General features: G+C 40.0%; 1 protein-coding gene across 1 annotated transcript in view; it reads left to right on the top strand.

Moving 5' to 3' along the window:
* The window catches only part of exoc4 (exocyst complex component 4), a 129,871-nt gene that overhangs the window by 107,648 nt on the left and 2,486 nt on the right, over positions 1 to 19,737 (top strand). The window contains exons 15-17 of the mRNA XM_051890766.1: positions 7,425 to 7,566; positions 10,274 to 10,452; positions 10,533 to 10,692. Coding sequence (XP_051746726.1) covers positions 7,425 to 7,566; positions 10,274 to 10,452; positions 10,533 to 10,692 — 481 coding nt within the window. The remainder of the gene's footprint in view (positions 1 to 7,424; positions 7,567 to 10,273; positions 10,453 to 10,532; positions 10,693 to 19,737) is intronic.

Genomic DNA, 19,737 nt, shown 5'->3' with positions numbered 1-19,737 from the left:
GTAGGTTTTAATATAATATTTCACATTAATTTCATATTCAAGTCATAACTTTTAGTCAAACTTTTTTTCATAAATCCTTAAACATAATGGAAACATATTTCAAGTTAAATTTGAGATTTTTTAATTTTAAGATTAATTTATTTAAATTATTATATTAAATAATATTTTAAAATAATATATTCTATTCATTTTAAATCAATGTTTCCTTATGTCCAGATACATTTTAATTATATATTATATTTTAAAATAATACTTAATATACATTTTAAGTATACTTGAAGTACTTTTTCTATGCATATTCCTTAAATTGTGTATTTCCAGGTGTAAATTAGATTTAAATCCCAGTGTCTTCAACTTTTGAACCTCACTGTCCAGTTGCATCTCATCAGTTTATCAGAGCTGAAGAAATACATTTTCTTAGTTCATCAGAAAAACTGATTGAGCATCATGAAAGCAGAACAAATGTCTGTGTAAATCATTTTTAAAATTATTCTAACACATACTGTCACATTGACTTGAAATATATTGAGAATATTCAGCTTTACTCCCAGACTTCAAAGAAACTTCTGCGATGGATGTTTGACGTCACCACAGCTACATCGGTAAAACTTCACACAATACCTTCAGAATTTCCTCCAATTCTTCACAGAAATCTGTAAATAAGCTATTTTAAAACTATTGTTATTTCTGTTTTTTGGGTAAAGACTGCTTCAGAGTGACTCGCGTCCAGAGCAGATAAAAATTCAATAAGAGCGCGGTGGAGGACGTGGTGTAATTACCATTAGTTCTGTGCAGAAGCCGTAATGGAGTGTTTTATCATGGTGGGACAGCTTCAGCATTGTTCATTATTTAGTGTTTGCTGAGCTGATGGGACCGTCGCCGACGGAAACCCTTATCTCTGTAACCCCCCCTTAAATTGGATTTTATATTATGGAGCCAGTCAGGTATGAACAAGTCATTTTCTCCTGTCTTGTCTTGCAGACTAAAACACGTTTGCCAGTGTAATGTGGGGGAGATTAAACAGCGTCTCACCACCAGAGACTGAGCTTTGAAGTGGATCGAGTGAAGAGAGTTCCTAGAGAGGGAGAGTGAGAGAAAGAGCTCTTTTGCCCTTGTCTTTCTAAAACGAAGGCCCACCGCGCTCAGGAAGAGACATCCTTCATGCACCTATGACCACCCTGATGTGGCGTTTGTGTGCACTAGAAGTATTCCACAAAGAATGTCCGGCAGTTTGTCGGAGGACAATGAGACCTTGTCCTTGTCACAATGAGTTTAATCCGTAGCATTGCTCAATCTCTGTCCCTCCAACCTCTGCTAAAACAAACACTCGGACCTCTGCGATAAGATGCGCGTGATAACCCTGCTCTTTAGCGTCATGGTGTTGAATCTTAATGTAATCTAAATTTGATTTGGCACTAGGACACGTTCTTCAGTCTTGCACCCACTGTTTGGGTAGAAATCGATGGGCTTTGATTGGTCATGAAGACAGGAAGAGAGTTTGTGTCTCATCGCCCATCTGGGATCTTTTTAATAACGTAAAATTTTGCTTAAATTTAGCTGCGCCCAGAGCCTTGTTTCCTCAGGACAGATGCGTTTTTGTATGTTCTCCCCTGTGTGGTTTTTCTTAACACTATTTAATTTTTTTGCCTTTTCAGACTTGCGTGTATTCAGATTAAATTCAGATTATTAAATATTAGAGAAGCTGTTTACATCCAAATTGAGAATTTGATTTACAGTATGTGAATGCTGTAAATTAAAATCTGAATATCACAACAACAGTTTGCAAATAATGCAGCATTTCCATCCCATGTCCAAGAAAAATTTGCAGTTTAGAGCTTGCAGATAGGCGATCAGGAGTAGATGCCTCATGTCTTGAGCAACAACGTGTCAGACACTTCTTGAAGGTAATAGCGGCCAATCATTTTGATGACCGGCTTTTGCTCTGGCATTTCAGAATGAGTTTGAGATGCTATGAGATGATACTGATCCAAAGATTTTCTTTTTTGAATGAATTGTTTGGTCACATTTTTTCTGCCTGAAGCTAATTTATGCATTTTTTTTAAAGCATATTTCACATAAAAATTCACATAAAATTATGTGGATGGAAACCCAGCTACAATCAGATAGATGCTCTCAATAACATCACTTTTATAAGGTGTTTCAACACAGGTGTGTGTAAACAACCAGCCAATAATGGTAAAAAATCCACCCACTTATTTTTTTTTTTTTTTATAATCCCCATAAATCATAAACAGTCTCTCCAAACGAGCAGTTTCAGATTTCCCCCTACTCTTACTGTATATTATGCTGCTGTCACTTTAATACACAGATCTAATATACACAAATGTGATTTCTTTCCCCCTTACGTTCACAGACATAGCTGACTGTTTATGTGAATTTTGTGTTTTTTTGACATAACCTTGTGTGTATTTGACAGTGTAAGAGAAATGTCTGACAGCCAGCTTTCTGTGTGCGTGCTTCAGATGTGTGCACTCAGAAAACCATATATCAGAAGTTTAAACTGTTATGGCTTTAAAACACATGCAAATAATACATTTTTGGCAGAGTATCCGAGACACGAGTTATACAGGCTCCACCCTCTTCTGGAAAGTGGGGTGGGGAGCAGCAGCTCATTTGCATTTAAAGGTACATGTACAAAAAGGTACATGTTTTTTCTTGCACTCAAAAATGGGCATTACAACATGGTATAATGAATTATCTGTGGAGTATTTTGAGCTGAAACTTCACAGACATTCTGGGGACACCCAAGAGGGGCATAATAGGTCCCCTTTAAATGAAGATAAAAAACGCGGGTCAAACCTGTCAATAGTATACACAGGTGCAGGAAGCCCCAGCAGTGATGGTATAAGGAGAAAGAGATCATTCGTAGAGAGTTAAATAGGGAAAACTGCACCCATCATTATGCAGGCAGATGGTAACCTTGCTCTTTAAGTTAAAAGAGTCAACCACCTTAATGATAGAGGCATTGCCTGTTTTTTATTTTTTATTAACATTAGCCTGAATAAACAGGTTTGACATGATTTAGATTTTAAAAAGCTCATTTTATGATCCCATTCTCCTTAGATTTTAATTCTGATTCCATACACATAATATTGACAAACTAGGCTGGCCCATGTGGTCCGATCCAACAGACGAGCTACTGTAGCTCCAATTGCTCAAGAAGTTAATGCTGGTTCTGATAGAAAGGTGTCAGAATACCCAGTGCATCGCAGTTTGCTGCATATGGGGCTGCGTAGCCGCAGACCTGTCAGGGTGCGTGCGCGCCGCTTACCTGGGGAACACATGGCACCAGGATGCACTATGAGAAGAAGGCAAGCCGGCGGAAGCAGTGTGATGCTTTGGGCAATGTTCTGCTGGGAAACCTTGGGTCCTGCCATCCATGTGGATGTTACTTTGACACGTACCACCTACCTAAGCATTGTTGCAGACCATGTACACCCTTTCATGGAAATGCTATTCTCTGGTGGCTGTGGCCTCTTTCAGCAGGATAATGCGCCCTGCCACAAAGCAAAAATGGTTCAAGAATGGTTTGAGGAGCATAACAATAAGTTTGAGGTGTTGACTTGGCCACCAAATTCCCTAGATCTCAGTCCAATCAAGCATCTGTGGGATGTGCTGAACAAACAAGTCTGATCCATGGAGGCCCCACCTCGCAACTTACAGGACTTAAAGGATCTGCTGCTAACATCTTGGTGCCAGATACCACAGCACACCTTTAGGGGTCTAGTGGAGTCCATGCCTGGACAGGTCAGGGTTGTTTTGGCAGCAAAAGGGGGACCAACACAATATTAGGAAAGTGGTCATAATGTTATGCCTGATCAGTGTATATTTGAGTTTTCAGTCTTTCTCTATTCAAGTAAATAGAAGCCATAGTCACATGACTAGAAAATAGCTGCCAAGTGAACTGACTTTCCTTAAAGGTACTTTGGCCCCAGGTTGAGTTTTATCTCAGGAGTTGTCTTCTGACCATTACCCTCCTGCCTTTGAGCAAGACCTTTAACCACCTTATACCTACCTAGGCTTGACAGACAAAACACAAAACTGTTGTCGAAACATCCCTCTTCCTTTAACATGCTTCCTAGCTCTTGGGAGATTCAGCACTCTCATACCGCTGAACAGACTCAGAGCTTTGAGCTTTTATAGCCTTTAGTGCCAAAGAATGAGTAAGTCTTGGGTCAAATGTTCATTTTTTGAGTTTTTTTAAAGTACCTTTATCGCCAACAGTAAAGGTCTGCTTTCCATCTATTAGCATAATGTATGTGGATACACACAGACACACTTTAATTTCTGGAATAGCTTTTACCGAAGACACCTACTCATTTTTCTGTACTTTCTCACCCTCTCAAGTTCTGTCCTGAAGGCTTAGCCAGCGAGTCATAGTGCTGACGCAGTGAGGTCAAAGGTCGTCAGCAGACAGAGCTTGGCTCTCCCCATGCAGATGTCACTGCTGTTACTGCAGCCGAATAATTAACGCTCTCAGCCAATCACATGCATCATTCATGAGGCTTCTGTCTCTCGTTTTATCTCTCTTCTTCTCCCTCTCCCTCTGCTGCTGCAGAGGTCAGATATCTTGTTTATTAGAGCGCTGTGTTTAACAGCCGGTGGGAGGTGTGCAGCGAGATGATGCAGTTTTTCAACAGCAGTTTTTGGGCAGAGCTGCTGTGCTTAAACTTCACTCTGACAGGCAATGGAGAAGGGTATCAGCGAATGATTGATCTCCGCTCTCTTCTTCTCTCTCTGTCTTTACGAGTGCCACCCTCTCACAGATGGCATCGAACAGACGCTTAGGCGAGATAGGATTTGAAAATAATTGGATGAGCCCAACTCACTCAGACGGCACACATCTACGCAAGCGCACAGCCACCGATAAAAGAAATAAAGGAAGACAGAAGAAGACATTCAGTGGTCTGTTTGTGACTCAAAATTGGCGGCCCCATGTGGCGCGACCTTGATCACACCATCGCGACGGGACGAGCTCAGAGGCGATGGACAGCAGGCCCCATCTCTCTCTCGCACCCCCAGTGGGGGTCTGGGGCAGGGGGTCCTGGCACACATAGACTTTAAACAGAGCAGTCCTGCTTTGCCACATGCCGCTGCACTCACTCGTTCACCGACAGTTGGTATGTGTATACATGAGCACACTTGTGTTAACAAACACACAACTTGACAACTGGCTCCACACATGGACGGAATTCAGACTAACTGCATAATCCAAATGTGCAGGTTAATTGGCGTGCAGCATCAGCTTCCTTTGGATTTGCAGTACACTCTGAATGTCTGGATCATGCTGTTCATGAAAGGCTCAGTTCCAAATTCACTAAAATGATGAGCTGCCTTAAATAAACAGCATTTTTTCGATTGCACCCAACTGGTAAAACAGCTTTATTTTGGCTGGCTCTGCAAAAGCAGATAATGATTAAAAGCTTCATAGGGGAATATGAAATAGTTCGTGTTAGCTTTGTTTGAAAATATTACTGAATATTCTTAAATATAATACCTATTATAAATAGTATATATACAAAAATGTATGTATATATGTAAATTTGTGTGTGTATATATATATATATATATATATATCTCATTACTAAAAATAGATTATATTAAATAACACATATAGCACTATATAGAGAGAGAGAAATTATATTTATAAAACCACAGGCAGTACTTTTTGTATATACAGATATAGACCGTTTCTCAATATGCTTTCTTAAGTGATCTTGCATCCTTGTGTTCTCGTACTACATTGTCATCAACCTTCGAAGTTCAATTCCAATACTCAAGAACGCAAGTACAGAGGACGCATGAAAGTACCCGGATATGTTCTTGATATCTTGATATGAGAGAATCGAACCGTTAGAGATCCCAGAAGATGCTGCGGACGGACGATGTATGGAAGCCTGTAAGCTTTAAGCTTCTCATTTTCACTTAAGAGATTCCCACTGCAAGCTCTCAAATACAAGTCCGTTCTTTGCGCTCTTGGAATTGAGAAACAGCCATACAGATTTATTCAACCTTTATTCGACCTGCATGCTGCATATTTTAAGTCTTTTGAAGCTGTATTATTTTTGTAAGGAACTAAATGACATTTAAGTCGTTTTTACTTGTAATCTTAGCCTCTGCCGTTTTTGTTAATCCTCATACTTAAATAAATGCCTCTAAATGTTCAACTTTGGTTATGAAACGCACAAGACGTCGTTTGGCATCATAACCATCAAACCTGGCGTGAGATGTCTTCACACACCGTATCTCTATCTGCCTTCATTGTATGGAAAAGAGCAGCATGAGCATTCTTTAAAACATCTCCTTTTGTGTTCCACAAAAAAATAAGGTCATACAGGTTTAAAAGGATATGAGGGTTAGTAAATGATGGTTGAACTAAATTGATGAGCTCATCTCTTTTAAATGTAATTAAAGGATGTCAAAATGTAATTGCTTATTTGGTACTCAGTTTTAATTCCCATGCCAAATTAAACCTAAAATGGACTGTTTTCTTTTTACACTGGCCTGACAGTTCTGTTATCCGCGAGACGTTACATCAGGGGAATTTTCTGCGCTCTCTGGAATTACAAATCAGTCCTCAGTGGCCCAGTGCCTCTAATCTACCACCTGGTCATCACTGCTGTATTTGTACTTCTTGTCTTCAAGTATTTTTAATCATTCCATGCCAAACATACGCTTATCTCCCACAAACCTTTTCCCTGCTAAGAGTTATAGAAAGACAGTAATTAACTACCAAATGTCTTTTGACTGTGGTCTGTGTATATATGTATAATTGCTCAATGGCAGTGCCCATTTTCCTGAACAAACACAAGGGACCCAGGGCCATGTGAGAAAACCGGCATCCATCATCACAGCAAACACGTCCACACACACATACTTCTTCTCTGCACACAGTTATATGTGTGTGTGCGAATGTGACCTTCAGAAGTGCAGACATGCCGCAGAGAGTTACAGGAAGTCAGTGTCCATCGCTATCTCTCGTGCCTCATTGATCGCCTAGTGTCGTACACGCACACTTTTCTGTTTGATAGTCGTCCTGTGGCTGTATGTGTGATTACACTGTAAAAAAAATTTAATTTTTTGAAGTTATAAATGAAACAGATTATTGAAGTATATTTTAGAAGAAAGTACTATTTCAGTCTTTCTACTTCAAAATGTAATGTTTAATTCAGTGTTACTTGCCATCTCTTTGTAATTATTTGTAAATCCTACACCATTTTTTTTTTCTTCACTGAAGGGTTCTTTAAGAGACCAAAAATGGTTCTTCTGCGAAAACCATAGCCAAACCTGTGCTTGTTGAACTTGCTGGCATTGCTTATTAGGAAGTCTGGGATGTCTTTCCACTTGTTGGTATATTGGCTATAAATGTTTTTCTGTTTTCTGTTTCTGTTGTCTTTTTCTAGGTCTATCCCCAGGCTCAGATGCTCAAGTGAACGCCGAGAATGTTCGCAGTCGAGAACAGATTCTCCAGACGTTGACTGACCTCTCTAGATCCTTCCAGGACATTGCTGACCGCTGCCTGCTGGTGCTGCATCTGGAGGTCAGGTAGGTCCCACCTTTTCTCAATCTGAGAGGACTGCAAACACAAATCTTAAGGTATCTTCACACATACAGTGACTTAAATGTTGCAGATTTGCAGACTGAATCTACACAGCTACAAACCATCTCCATCAGTGCAAAACAGCTTGTATTCTTAGGTCTTCCAAAGAGTCTGCCTGGCCCGAAAGATCACCAATGGGTCATTCACTCTCCATACCCTCCTACACAGGCCCTCCCTCCCACTCCCCCGATTATTCTCTGATATCATTTAGCTTATGTGGTCCTGTTTATGATTTGGAAACAATAACTCGTAGCTCCCATGCTACGCGTTATTGACTTTTTCCATCAAGCAAATTTCCCTTGACAGTGCTTGAGGGTAAATTAAGCCATAAGAGAAGGTAAGAAGAAGAGGATGCAGGCTTTATGGTTTGGTAGCAGGCGTCTTCGCTTAAAGCTTTTCTAATGCTGAATGAGAAAGGGGAGGTTTATTGCAGGTCTGTTGGAGGCCATTATGGAAATCTCTCCATCTCAAATTCTCTCTCTATTTCTGTCTTGGAAACACTCTTTATCTGTGCACCTATACGCAGGTGTATTAGGCCATGAACACTTCACAGATTGTACCCACAAACATACATGCACCTGCTCACAGGACATTCCATCATCCCAGTTCATTCAGCCTTTATAGAGTGAAGCTGTGGAATAAGATATTCACCACTAACATCTGGTGTTTCTTAGGGGACTGATGACAGTCTAGAGTACTATTAACACTACTTGCATATGATAACAATAACGCACACATTAAAAAAAAAACAGTTTCAGGTTTTTGTTTGTGTAAAATGTATATTTGCATCTTGATTCAATGATAGTTTAGATTATGAAAAAATTCTCTTGAGGATCAGTTTTCCAACAGAAATTTGGGGACATGTGGAGATGATTAAATTACCGAAATTACCTGGAACAATTTGTCCCAGGAACTTTTTTCCCCCAGACCTGTTGCTGTCTGCGTTTCCATCACAGTCAAAAGTACCGTGTAGATTAGTCCGATGACGTAGGACTGTGTGCGACTTTTCAGGTCCAGCTGGATTTCCTCCTCCGCATATAAGCTTAATATAGCCTGAACCATCGGTCCATCAGTCATAGTTTTTAAACTCCATTGTTGATTCAAACAGCAAACAACTCATAGGCTGGATCCCAAATGGCACCCTAAACACTCGCAGTCTTCCTCTGAGTCCGCACTTTCGTGACGTAATGCCGCTTTGACTGCCGGGTAAAGTCCTCTTCGTAGCTCACAAACCTGCAGGCTCAGCTGAAGTGCGCATCGAGGGTGCATAGCGGCCGCAAAGAGGGCGCTCGCAAGCACCCTTCTGAAACCTAAAATGATGAATGGGACACCCTACAGTCTCGTGGACTTAACAGACACGTACACGCGGCAGCCATTGTGGGCCTGTTTACACCTGGTCACTTCATGCGTTTTCTCTGATCGGATAGCTATCCAATCGTGAAAAGACCAGGTCTAAATGCCCTCCGAAACGCATTTGAGACGGATATAAATCTGATCTCTCAAACCGCTTCAGGAGGTGGTCTGGGACGCATTCCAGTCAAAACTGAACAGGTCTAAATGCATCTGGTTGTTGAAACCACATATGTAAATTTTAACTCCTCCCAAAAATACTAAAAAATAAACATGTGAGAGCATGTTATGGGCTAAATAACATGTTATAGCCAGATATGACCGCATCGCTGCAGATCAGCAGCTGATATCTCTTCAGCAAGGCAATGCGCAAACTGCAGCAAATCAAACTGAAAGTAAGTCTCAGGCGCTCAAAACACAATAATCTTCATTAAAAGTAATGAGACTAAATGATCTTACCAGTGCTGTTGCCATGCTCTCTCCTATTGCATCTTTAATTTTGAAATAAGGTGATGATCAATAAAATACATCTCATATTTGTTGCTTTCGGTGACATGAACTCTGCATATAGCGCGGGAATTGAAGATCGGATCTATATCCGTTTTGCGGAGACACATTTATGTGGCCATGTGTAAATGCAATCGTTTTTATAAATCAGATAGCTATCCGATCAGAGAAAATGCATGACCAGGTGTAAACAGGGCCCTCTAAGACTGAAAGTGCTATGAAGTGTGCCATTTGGGATTCAGCCTTACTGTACGCAATGCAACAGACTTTTAAAAATAGTGGTTGGTCAACCAATCAAAATGCTGTGTGAACTCAACCAATCAGCATGTTCAGCGCCCAAGTCCCACCCCCGAAAGTTCCTGAACTTTGAAAAAGTACTACCTCGTGAGCAGGGACTTTCTGAGCGGGGAATTTTTACCCGGAACTTCATTTAGACCCTGGTTCCTGCTGTTGAAACACACCGAGAACCACCCCCTAGTTCCTGGGGAAAGGTCCTGCGGTGGAAACGTGGCTATAGTAAATTAATGATGCTAAAATAACACTGACACAAACTCCCTTTTAAAATAAAAAGTGTGACAAAATATACCAAATTTGAAATTAATTAGTTCACATGATCAAAGACATCTTAATTGAGGTTTTCCAAGAATGTCAGATGAAAAGACTGCTTCATGTGAAAAATATTCATTTTGAGGTGAAATCCTTTGAGAGTTAAAACAAGTCATATCTCAAGCTTCAGGAAAGTTCTTATCTTAACTCATAATTGTCATTCCGTGCCTGTCGTCTCTGCCCCACCAGGGTCCACTGTTTCCATTATCTGATCCCTCTGGCAAAACAAGGCAACTACGCTATCGTGGCTAATGCAGCCAGCATGGACTATGACCCCCTGGTGGTGAAGCTGAATAAGGACATCAGTGCCATAGAGGAAGTGATGGGAGCCGCCCTGCAGCAGCACAAGTTTCAGTATATTTTTGAGGGTGAGTGACCTCTTGCCTCAACAGGAAGCTGATGCCTGAAGGAGTCTTTCTTTTCTGACTGTCTTCCTGTTTCGATGCAGGTCTGGGTCACCTGATCTCCTGTATTCTGATAAACGGAGCTCAGTACTTCAAGCGCATCAGTGAGTCGGGCATCAAGAAGATGTGCAGAAATATCTTTGTCCTCCAGCAAAACCTGACCAACATCACCATGTCACGCGAAGCTGATCTGGATTTCGCCAGGTATAATGCACACATATTCTCAGTAGGGATATGCAAAACTTCATACTTTATATGTATACTTTACAGTATAACCTTAAATTCATTTGTTGTTTAATTCAATTCACATTTATTTGTATAGCTTGTTTCACAATACATATCGTTTCGAAGCAGCTTTACAGAAAAAGGATCAGTTAAAAATAGGGTGTAACAGTACACAGAAGTCACAGTTTAGTGCATACCTCAGTTTTGGGGTCACGGTTCGGTACGATTTCGGTACAATAGGAAAAATGGTCACACTTTAGTTTTAGGCTCGTATTCTCACTATTAACTCTAGTGCATCTAGAGGACTTGTTTTCAAGCGGTCATTCGCACATGCACTGTTCTTGTTCTGCTCTTTTTCTGTTATGGCGGTTAGCAAACAGTGTTGCATTACCGTGTGCGCCCCCTTCTGGATTGGAGTGTGGATCGCCTGTGACTGACTGTATTAGTCATCTAACTGCATGAACCGAACCGTGACGTCTGTACCGTACGGTTCGGGACGAATACATGTACCGTTACAACCCTAGTTTATAATTAACAGGATGTTTCTACATTTTTATGTGAAGATCACGGTTGGCTGTGAAATTAAAGAGAGTAATGTGCATTTTGCTGTGCAAACAATGGAAATCAATACCCAGCGGATATCTTGCATGATTATTACAGCGCTGGCTTATTGACCCCCCCACCCCACCCCTCTCATATATGATGTCACGTGATGCATGGGTGGTACAGGTGGTGATTGAAATTACAGTGCATTGTTTACTCTATCAAGCCTCCTCTGATTGACCCCTCCTACACACACACGGCAGAGAGAGCGCCTCTCTGTAAACCCTGTTATGAATACATTGGCATTATCCTCATAAACTGCTTGGAAAACAAGATAATAAATGAGCACTATAGCACTAGCCTCTTGCAGCTGTACCCCTGTCATTTACATCCAGCTTTGAGTGTGTATAAATGCCTGTGTTTTGAGGGATTCATTGAAAGAGATGGAAGCATATATGTGGATGCTGGGAGATGGAGAAAGGCCCATGAGGAAGAAAGGGAATCGTTGGCCGCTCTCCCATCTGAATGCTTGCTGTGGGCGACTGGGCCAAGGACACAGTAATAACCATCGATTTGAGTTAAAGCTGAGCAGTGCAGTGGCCAAACCCAGCGGCTCTCCTCTAGTGTGGCAGGCTTTGGTCACAGTGCCATCTAGTGAGGAGAAATGTGCCGTCACTGGAGGAACACTGCAGAGCATGCCTAAAAACACGAACATGAGCATATTTATTTATTTAAGCCAGTACAAACAGTGTAATTTGATTGCACAGGGCTACTGCCAGAGGTTTTGATGTTTAAATCAGGAGTAAACAACTTCACTAGTAGTTTTCCATTGAAATGACCTTGTGCCTGGTGTTGATCCAGTCCCCAAGCAAAACCAGAGTGTTTTTACTCTCGCTACATGCTCACACACGTACACATACACACACCATCTGCTCACAGCCTTAGACTGAGCCAGGCCATGTCCCAGAGTCCTGCAGGTGCCTCAGTAATGTCTTATCAACGTCACCCAAACCTGGCAAGAGACTGCTGTTTTTGTGCGAATGTATGTGTATGTGTTTTTTCAACTTGGATTGATCATAGCAGAAGGACAAATGATTCCAGAACCCATATGTATGAACCCAGTTCATCTGCATTTTCAATCACTACATACAGTGCCTATAGAAAGTCATCATACCCCCTTGAAATAGTTACTTGATTTGTCATAGAGCCTGAAACAAAAAAATAAATAAATAAAAAAAACTTTTCCAGCTTTATTTACAAATTTTGTCGTACAACAAAATAACAGGGTTGGAAAAGTCATCATTCCCTTGGTTTAATATTTCGTAGAGCCACCTTTTACTTTATTACAGCCATTAATCTTTTTGGATATGTCTGTACTAGCTTTGCACACCTAGATTGGGGAACATTTTTTTCTTGCAGAATTGCTTAAGTTCAGTCAAATTCCGTGGTGAGCGGCAACGGACTGCTCTCTTTAAGTCCATCCACAGATTTTCTAGTGGATTTAAGTCAGGGATCTGACTTGGCCACTTAAGGACATTCACCTTCCTATCCTTAAGCCACTGCATTGTTCTTTTGGTGGTATGTTTAGGATCATTGTTGTGTTGGAAGGTTATGACCTGCCCATCTTCAGGTGTCTAGCAGAGGGACGCAGGTTTTCCTCAAGAATTTGGATGTACTTAGCAGCATCCATTTTCACTTCAATCCTGACCAATCGGCCAGTCCCCGCTGAAGAGAAACACCCCCACAACATAACACTGTGTAGGTATGGTGCAAGCGTGCCGCACAAGTCCTGAAAAGTGATGCCAAAGCATCTCGATCGCCCCCAGGTGGTTGGTCCCAGTATAGGTCATAAACCCCACCCCCTCCATATAATCTTGTGGACGCGAGACAAACTAAACAATTAAATTACACTTCAAATAATTTTTTCCAAAGATGGTTTCTGTAATTTTATGTAGTTTTTATCACGCTGATGTAAGTTCAAGTGGTCGTTTTTTAAAGTAAGTTTGTTTTTAGATAGTTATTTGATGCTATAAAAACGGGGGTGTGGCGTCATGATTGACAGCTGTGATTGACAGCTTCTCTGAGTGAAGTAGTCACTGAGGCACCAACTGACTTTTTGGGGGGGATTTTCAGTAGGAGATTGAAGCTTTAACTTTAACTTATACATTTCCATAACTGTTTATTTCACACCGATATAATGAGTTGTTCTGCAGTAAACTGTACTAAACTCCTTGATTTGCGTGCGACTCCACTTCATGCTCACTACTGCACAGAATCGGGTCCCAAGTTCACTACTGCGTAGACTCAGGTCCCAAATCAACACAAGATGTCAGCACCATATTAGGACATTGGCAGCTTCACTTTTCTACAATGGAAAAGAATGGAGGTGCGTCGTCCATATTTTTTTACAGTCTATATTATGATGTGTTTTGGTTGGTGTGCTGTGTTTGCTTTTCAGCAAACATAGCGCTTAAAGTTCAGTCCAAAAAGGTCAGTTCATCAAACCATAGCACCTTTTGCCAGATGGCATCAGAGTCTTTCAGGTGTGTTTTTGCATAATGCAAACGAGACTGAGTGTGGCACTTTTTCAGGAAAGTCCTTTCCCAACCATGGTGAATTCTTTGCAGTACCAGGCACTACTAACAGTGGAATCTTCAAGAAACAGCTAGTTTTATTTTGAAGTAATCAAAACCACTACAATTGATGTCAGGTGGGGCAATTAGCCTGGTGTTTGATCTGGAAGTTGATTGGTTGCACCTGAGCAAGTTTATAATGGTATACTCTAATGGGGCTGATCACTTTACCAAACCAGGTTTTTCACTAATTCATTTTTAATAATCCTCCAGAATGTTTTAAAATGTTATTTTCACTTTGATGATGAGGGTTATAATTTGTACATACAGCTCAAAGTTGTGTAGGGTGTAATGTGTCAAAAGATAATGATTTCCACAGGGTACTATGACTTTCTAGAGGCACTGTATATACACTACTATTCAAAAGTTTGGGGTCAGTAGACATTTTTCTTTTTATTTTTATTCGGCAAAGACATTAAATTTATCAAAAGTAAAGATATCCATAATGATTTCTTTCAAAAACATGAAAAATCTTGCTTAACCCAAACTTTTGAACATTACTGTAGATATATAGGCAAAGATAAATATGCAAATAAGCAAAGATGTAATGTGGCGACTACCAATGGGGGTGCAGACAGTAAAGCCCTACTTGGTGCAGTTGGGTAGGAATATCTACTAGCAACTAGTTAACTAGTTCATCTGATGCCTAATGTACACAAAAATGACAAGTAATGGCTGAAACATTAGTTATAATCTGATTAGCTGGCTTTACATGAACTCAGTTCTGCTTTGGAATTTAGAAGTTTAAAAGATCTGAATTTGAATTTAATTTTCCATGCAGAAAATCCCATCTACTATTTTGGTATAATCTATTTTGGATAAACCCACCCTTAAGCGACACAAAACACTGAAAATTCTCAAAAAGCACTGTTGTTTGTCACATTGCATCTGGGTCGGACAGTCTCTTTCTTTCTAAATGGAAGATTATGCTGTAGTGAAGACCAGACAAAAATATTAAAATTTACAAAAATAATCAGCCATGCTGATCACGTTCTCTCTCTCTTCCAGTGTGAAATATAAAACATGCTCTCTGATTCAGGAAGGAAAGGGGAATTTGTTAGAAAATTCACAGTTCAGAGACTGGCTGACTGACATGCATGGGTCAGAGGTCAAGCTGTTGGAAAAGCACCTGTCTTGTGAGGCCATTTGTAAAGGCTTCTGGAAAAACGACATTTAGCCAGCGTGTCAGGGTGACGGGCTGGACTGTTTAGACCACGGCTGCTTTGTGCTTCCGATAACCACAAAACAAACCGGCAGCTGCACTTGACAGCACATTGGTCTTTCTGTGTATGCTTGTGTGAGTAACATCAGGCTTTTTTCCATTTCTGTTTATGTTTATCTAGATATATTTCTTTATATTTTCTTTTTTGTTCCTATTTATGTGATGTTCGTTACTTCATGGATATTCTAGGAAATAAGATGCCAGGGAAATTAGCTTTCACGCAGAGTCTAACTCCCATATATTAATATTATAATATATTGATGTTAATTTTGATGCCAATAATACTGCCAAAGTCACGTGATTTCAGTAAACAAGGCTTCGTTACATCATAAGTGTTTCGAAATTTCAATGGTTCACCACTGGGGTGTGTGACTTTGGCAGTTTGATACACGCTCCGAACCACTGATTCAAAACAAAAGATTTGTAGAGCTTCGAAGCTTCATGAAGCAGTGTTTTATATTGTTGAATAAAGTCATTTTTTTTTTTTTTTGGCGCACAAAAAGTAGTCTCGTCGCTTCATAACATTAAGGTTGAACCACTGTAGTCACATGAACTGTTTTAAATATGTCTTTAGTACCTTTCTGGGCATCTGTAAGTGTTAATTATCTTGTCGGCAATGGAGGCCTCACTGAGCCATCGGATTTTATCAAAAATATCTTAATTTGTGTTCCAAAGATGAACGAAGGTCTTACAGGTGTGGAACGACATGAGAGTGAGTAATTAATGGCAGAATTTTCATTTTTGGGTGAACTAACGCTTTAAAAGCTGAAAAATATTGTCCAGCTCTACTACTACTACTGCAGCAGTCCATTAACAGCACATTAACCATTTATGAGCCTATTCCACCTGCTATCCCAGAACTCATCCTGACCAGTTGTTCTCTTATATGTAGAGCAGGTTAAACCATCCCATCTCATAGCCTCCCCACTTTAAAACAGAGCCGCTGATGAAAGAGCAGCTTGTTTGCAAAATGTTCCCATTAAAGTGAAAATCAGTTCTGTCAAGCATGAGGGAACGTCCGGGAAGCCTGATATGCACTTTTGCATGGAAAGCATTGGCATTTGTTACTGTGGTGATGACCATGTGTGTTCTGTTTGATGGAGAGGATCGTCTTGGGCATCTTGCCTGCTCTCTCTCTCTCTCTCTCTCTCTCTCTCAGCCACTAACTAATGTGTTGCTGAGAATGCGCTGACAGAAGCAGCCCTTAATGGCTTTAATATTGTACATGCTGGAAATTGGAGGAAACGAATTGTGCTGATTCAAGTTTTTTTTCACTGTCTCTCTTCGCGCCAACATACATCTCCCAGCGTCCTTCACCGTATGCATCATAAATTTGCTTAATACTCTTTGTATGCACTACTGTACACACAGACTCGGTCTAATTAAAACTTAATGACACTCAGAAAAACACACACACACACACACAGGTGCAGGTTCTATGTGTGAGAAGTTCCTGCTCTTTATTATCTTCTAATGGCAGAGAGGATTGGGAGAGGAGAGGAAAGGAGGTGGTCTTAAAAGCCACCGAGACTTAATCAGATTAGCAACTTGACGCGGTTTTGCTAAATGCTTTTAAATGTGTGTGAAATGAAGTGTGGAGAATGTCATAGTTGGCCCATCGAGCAAACAAACAAACATACAAGCACACAAATAGCCAGCTGAACTTTTGACTTAAAAACCCATGAAATTGCTTGATGAGCATGGTATTGTATTATATTATATTATATTATATTATATTATATTATATAGATCATGTTCGGAAACTTGTTTTTGTCAACTAAAACTATTAAAGGGGGATATATCATGAAAATCGGACTTTTCCGTGTTTAAGTACTATAATCGAGTCCCCGGTGCATCTACAACTCAGAAAACATGAAAAAGGACAACCCAGTAACTTTGTTTTGGCAAGCCTTTCTCTGCAAGCATGTAAAAAAAAAAAAAAACGAGCCACTATTATTATATTATCTCTCCTTAATCTGCACGTTTCCACCCATGGCGCCACCATTTTGTTTTCTTAAGCGAAAACGGTGTACCAGTTCTAAGGCCATGGCAAAAGTTCGAACATAGCATGCTAACTGTTCTGTTGTTGGCTGCACAGACAAGCACAGAACACTATTTAGAGTCTCGTTAGCTTGGATAGCCTGCAAGTTGACCCTGGCAAGCTCAGTTGCTAAAAAAGGAGCGTTTCTGTCCAAGCGACATTTTGGAAGAAATATTAGACCATTTACAGCATTTGATAGCAATCATAAACGTTAGCCTGGTGTGTATTGCTCTGTTTGGCAAACAGGTACGCTATGCATAGTGGCCGTCCATACAGGTTTTGCACAAAAGTTTAACATGATGGCACATGCTAGTCGATGAGTTGAATCAACTCCACAGCAACTACATAAATTTATCCACTAACCATTCAGAAACGTCCAGTTGCATTCTAAAAGTTGTAACTTCTTCATCAGTGTCCGACTCCGGTTTGAACAGTGTAAGGCTGAACACCGTTACTGACAAAAGTCATTTTGGCTGTGTGATATTCTCCAGCTTTGTTGTTGTTGAGCAACCGAAGCGTGAGCTGTTAAAGCTCCGCCCTCTTTTGGAAAGTGGACAGGGAGCAGCAGCTCATTTACGTTTAAAGGGACACACAAATGGCATGTTTTTGCTCACACCCAAAGAGGGGCAAATTTGACACGCTATAATAAATTATCTGTGGGGTATTTTTTAAGTTGAAACTTCATAGACACATTCTGGGGACACCAGAGACTTATATTACATCTTGTGAAAAGGGGCATAATAGGTCCCCTTTAAAAAGTTTTTCATTAATTTAAATACATCTGAAATAAAATAAATAGATTTACTAAAATTACTAGAACTGAAATACTAAAATAAAATTAAAGCCACAAAGATTTTTTTTTTTTTTTTTTTTTAAATGAGAAAAGCCAAATTTACTAAAACTTAAATTAAAATGAAAACTGATAATATAAAAATAAAAGCTAATTCAAAATATGAATAAATACTATAATAGTTTATAAATAATACTAAAATAACACTGTATATGATATATATTCACTTTTATTATATTGTTATATAAAAGTGGCCTTGATATGTTCAAAATGTTCAATTTTAGGCTCTATCCCTTTAAAGAAGTCTTCTATGCTAAGGTGATAAGAGCTGTACTGTAAATGAGATTGTCTTCTCCAGTGTCCTGTTTTGAGCCCTAATGAGCAGACAGCACAGGTCTGGTGGATTAACGCCCTGGCACAGTAAGGGTTACTAGGACACTGTACTGTCATGGCTGTTATAAATGGCTGTGTTTTTTCAGTGTCAGAGATGAATGGGGGTTAATGGAACTGCCCTCTCTCTGTCCTGCAGGTGCACTTGTGCTCACATTCACACTTTTTGGCACGCTTTTCAGCATCTTATGGCTGGATTCTGTACTTTTTACTGGCTGAATATGCTGTGATCATTCGATTTTCCATGTTAGTGTTAATCTGCAGCATTAGAGCTCAGCATTTTATAGGCGTAAGGGCAGCACAATTATTTCCAAGTTCTTAGAGAATTCTTCACCGAGGTTTTGTAGAAGAAAGCAGATCTGGGAGATGTTTGAGCGTGTGTGTTTCTGTCTTTCATTTAGCGCTCCCTCTCTAGTAAGCGGACTGTTTTGGGTTATCCATAACAACATCCCTGCTGGTCTTCAAGAAACTGAACTTCTTTCTGAAGTTGTTTAAACAGCCAGTACACTGTAAAATTGCAAGTCTTTAAAATTGACTCATGAATGTTAGGGTTCTATATAGAACCTCAAGAGTGTAGATTTTCTGCACTGAAAAAATATGGTGTAGAAACAATTTACAATCACAAATTGCTAGTTAATTTCACAAATAATTACAAAGAAACAGCAAGTACATTGAATTAAATGTGAAATTTTGAAGTAGACAGACTCCAAGTGATTTAAAGTAAGAAATATACTCCAATAATCTTTGTTTACAACTTCAAAAAAATAATTTCTATTGCATTTATAGTAAAAATCAAAGCCATGAAGCGTCTAGATACGTAGTTGCATGTTCTCCAGAAGTTCATAACCTCAAGCCCTTATGATGCCTGGCATGGCTTTAAGATTTACATGTGCTCCATCATGAAAAGACTAAAATTGGCCATTTCTGCCACTGTACGAAGAACCTTTAAAGTGAGAGGTTGTGTAAAATGGGCTCTTCTGCTCATTTAGAGTGCAGCCAGAAGTCTCTGAGCACCTGGAGGAGTGTGGCAGCTTGATAGGGGAGTTAGAGAGAGTCCTGCTGGCTAAGGCCTTTCTGTGTGCCTGAGTAATGCAGCATGAGAGAGATTCGGAGGAGTCGTCTGCTCTGATGGGGTCAAAACACATTCAGCTCTTATCACCCCTGTTACAAATGTGCCTGTGCTGCAGAAATAGAAGTTGTAAGCCCTTTTTGTGTGGGTTTGTGTATGCATACTCATGTGTAATTGTCTCCTTGAACTATATGTCTAATGTTTAATGCATGTTTTCCCATCCTGCTGGTCAACAGCATGTCTGGGCCAAAAGGTCTGTGTAAAAATGAACTGATGTTCTCAACAAGTTTTGTGAATGCAGGAGTTCACAATAAAGAACAATAAGGCCAGTGTGAG

The sequence above is a fragment of the Ctenopharyngodon idella genome, chromosome 4 (assembly GCF_019924925.1).
Source record: "Ctenopharyngodon idella isolate HZGC_01 chromosome 4, HZGC01, whole genome shotgun sequence".
Classification (NCBI taxonomy): domain Eukaryota; kingdom Metazoa; phylum Chordata; class Actinopteri; order Cypriniformes; family Xenocyprididae; genus Ctenopharyngodon; species Ctenopharyngodon idella.
Note: the sequence above shows the minus strand (reverse complement) of the source record. Positions and strands in the feature narration are given on the sequence as shown.